At 31.3% G+C, this 2,500-nt stretch overlaps 1 protein-coding gene across 2 annotated transcripts in view; it reads right to left on the bottom strand.

The window, feature by feature from the left end:
- LOC125033386 (ribosomal protein S6 kinase beta-1-like) overlaps nucleotides 1–2,500 on the bottom strand; it is a 21,751-nt gene that overhangs the window by 10,108 nt on the left and 9,143 nt on the right. For both annotated transcript variants that reach the window (XM_047624849.1, XM_047624848.1), the window contains exons 4-5: nucleotides 2,136–2,262; nucleotides 1,536–1,670 (exon numbers count right to left, since the gene is read on the bottom strand). In XM_047624849.1, the coding sequence (XP_047480805.1) occupies nucleotides 1,536–1,670; nucleotides 2,136–2,262 (262 nt within the window). The remainder of the gene's footprint in view (nucleotides 1–1,535; nucleotides 1,671–2,135; nucleotides 2,263–2,500) is intronic.

Below are 2,500 nucleotides of genomic sequence, written 5' to 3'. Positions count from 1 at the left end.
ATTCTATTATTGCAAAGAATGATAAGACAATGATCTTTTAAAAATCACAAACAAATAAAACTCCCAAGTACAATGAAAAAGGAGAGAAATTCAGAAAGTAATGATAATATCTATAGATTTACAGATCAAACTTAAGAGTGATAAAATTTGGTGAAAAATATAAGCAATAAATAAAAACCATCAATGATAAATTTTATATCTATCTACCTGCCATGTGCATGAGTGTGGATACATGCACAGGCATGAACATGGGAGGGGAGGGGGGGGTTAAGAGGAAAAAATAAAATGAAAGAAAGCATCTCTCTCTGTCTCTCTGTCTCTCTGTCTCTCTGTCTCTCTGTCTCTCTGTCTCTCTCGCTCTCTCTTGCTCTCGCTCTCTCTCTCTCTCACAATGTGTATGGGTGTGAATGCAATAGATATATATTGCCAAACAACTAAAGAAGTAAACAGATCCCTCCTTATGTGCAAATGAAGAGCATGACAAGACATCTTGACCTGTTTATGAGCTGCTTCCCTTCGGCTCATCTTATCCCTTTCATGATTTTTACAAATCTTTTATCATACTTTTCTCTTCACATCTTGCATTCTTATCATTAATATGATCAAATCAATATGATGATAATACTACAAATAGTAGACAGTTGCATGAGTAACAGTAGTGGTAGGTAGATGGTGGTATGATAAAAATAAAGAGAATAAAGTAATAGTCATGACAATGACATCACCAATAACAACAGTAAAAAAAGATATAATAATAATAAAAATAATAACAATTTGAACTAAAACGGTACATAAATCTGGTTTACCACCAAAATCTAATCAGTCAACTGGGTGATGGGCCATGGGCAACTCACCTATAAATTTTATTCATAAAATGCTGGTAACTTTTCAAAAAATCCTGTGGCTAAGCTAACAAAGAAATAAACTAATTATCCCAACAATATAGATGATAATAGACCTCCTCCAAATGGTGGCTTTAACAAAATTATTAATCATAACAATAATAATAATAATAATGATAATAACTATAATTAGCGTTATTATTATCATTATCATAATTATCAAAATCATACAATCAGAAAGCCCCTTACTTCTCTACTTCAGGAATCTATGTTATCTGTCCCTAAAATCTTGGTTAATCTGCCCTAATAAATTTGAGTCACAATCAATTTACAGCAAAGAGAAGGACAAAGCAGGTTTAGCAACACGTAATATATGCAATTTTGATCCATGATACTTTCATCTTATGGTGCATCCACTGCAATGAGACCTCATTACAAGTAAAGAGACATCTATTTCCAAATTTTAATTTGAAAAGCAGAAAAAATGCTTCTTACCAAAGTTTTCTTGCAAGCACATTAAAAGAAAAAAAAAAACATAACTAAAACCCACGAAAATGCTGATGACCATCATTTTACAAAACAACAATAATAATAATAAATAAAAAAATACAGCACCAGCAATCACAACAACAACCATAATAATACCAACAACAGTGTATAAATTCTCAAAAAAAACAAACAAAGAAAACTCACCTTGACGGCTTCCAAAATATTCCTCTCGGCCTTGGTGTGTGCCGTGTCCTTCTGGTTGCGAACAATGGTTGCCTTCTTTAGCACCTTCATGGCGAAGATCTTGCCAGCTCCTTTGCCGCCACTCACTCTTCTAACCTTTGGGGGGAGATATAATTATCAACATATGATAACTTATAAGGACGACAAACTTATTAATGACAAAAACAATAATGATGATAGCATCAATGATAATAAAAACTTGAATAACAATACCAATACCAAAAAAAATATAAAAATGATAACAATGATGATGATTATAATAATAATAATAATAATCATAATCATAATCATAATAATAATAATAATAATAAAAATAATAATAATAATAATAATAACAATAATAATAATATTAATAATAATAGTAATAATAATCATTATAATAATAATAATAATAATAATAATAATAATAATAATAATAATAATAATAAATAAATTAAAATAAACAAATAAAATAAACAGAATGCAATAAAACAACATAAATAAAAATAATTTAAAAAATATAAAACACTAACCGCCTAAAATTTGCAAACTATCAAACCCAAACCGCAGCTGATCTCCTACCTGGAAGACCTTGCCATAGCCTCCCTTGCCCAAGACCTTCAGGAGCTGGAAATCGGAGGGCCGGGCCTTCTCCATGCCCGGGTTGACTGTGCTGTCTGACAGCTGCAGGGTCTCAATGCCCTCAGACCTGGAAAGAAGATTATGATGCCAAATGTTGAATCGTCTCAATGTGGATCCAGCAAAATTAAAGTGCTGAGTAAGAATAAACAATTTCTCACAGATAAAGATTAATTCATTAATTTACCTAACTTACATATCTATCAATCTATTTTTCTTTTATTGTGTCTTTTTCTTTCTTACAAAAGAGTTCGACCACAATCATGAAAAGCTGAGAGGAAGGGGAATGGCTTTGGGATATAATCATG

The sequence above is a fragment of the Penaeus chinensis genome, chromosome 16 (genome assembly GCF_019202785.1).
Source record: "Penaeus chinensis breed Huanghai No. 1 chromosome 16, ASM1920278v2, whole genome shotgun sequence".
NCBI classification, from domain to species: Eukaryota; Metazoa; Arthropoda; class Malacostraca; order Decapoda; family Penaeidae; genus Penaeus; species Penaeus chinensis.
Note: the sequence above shows the minus strand (reverse complement) of the source record. Positions and strands in the feature narration are given on the sequence as shown.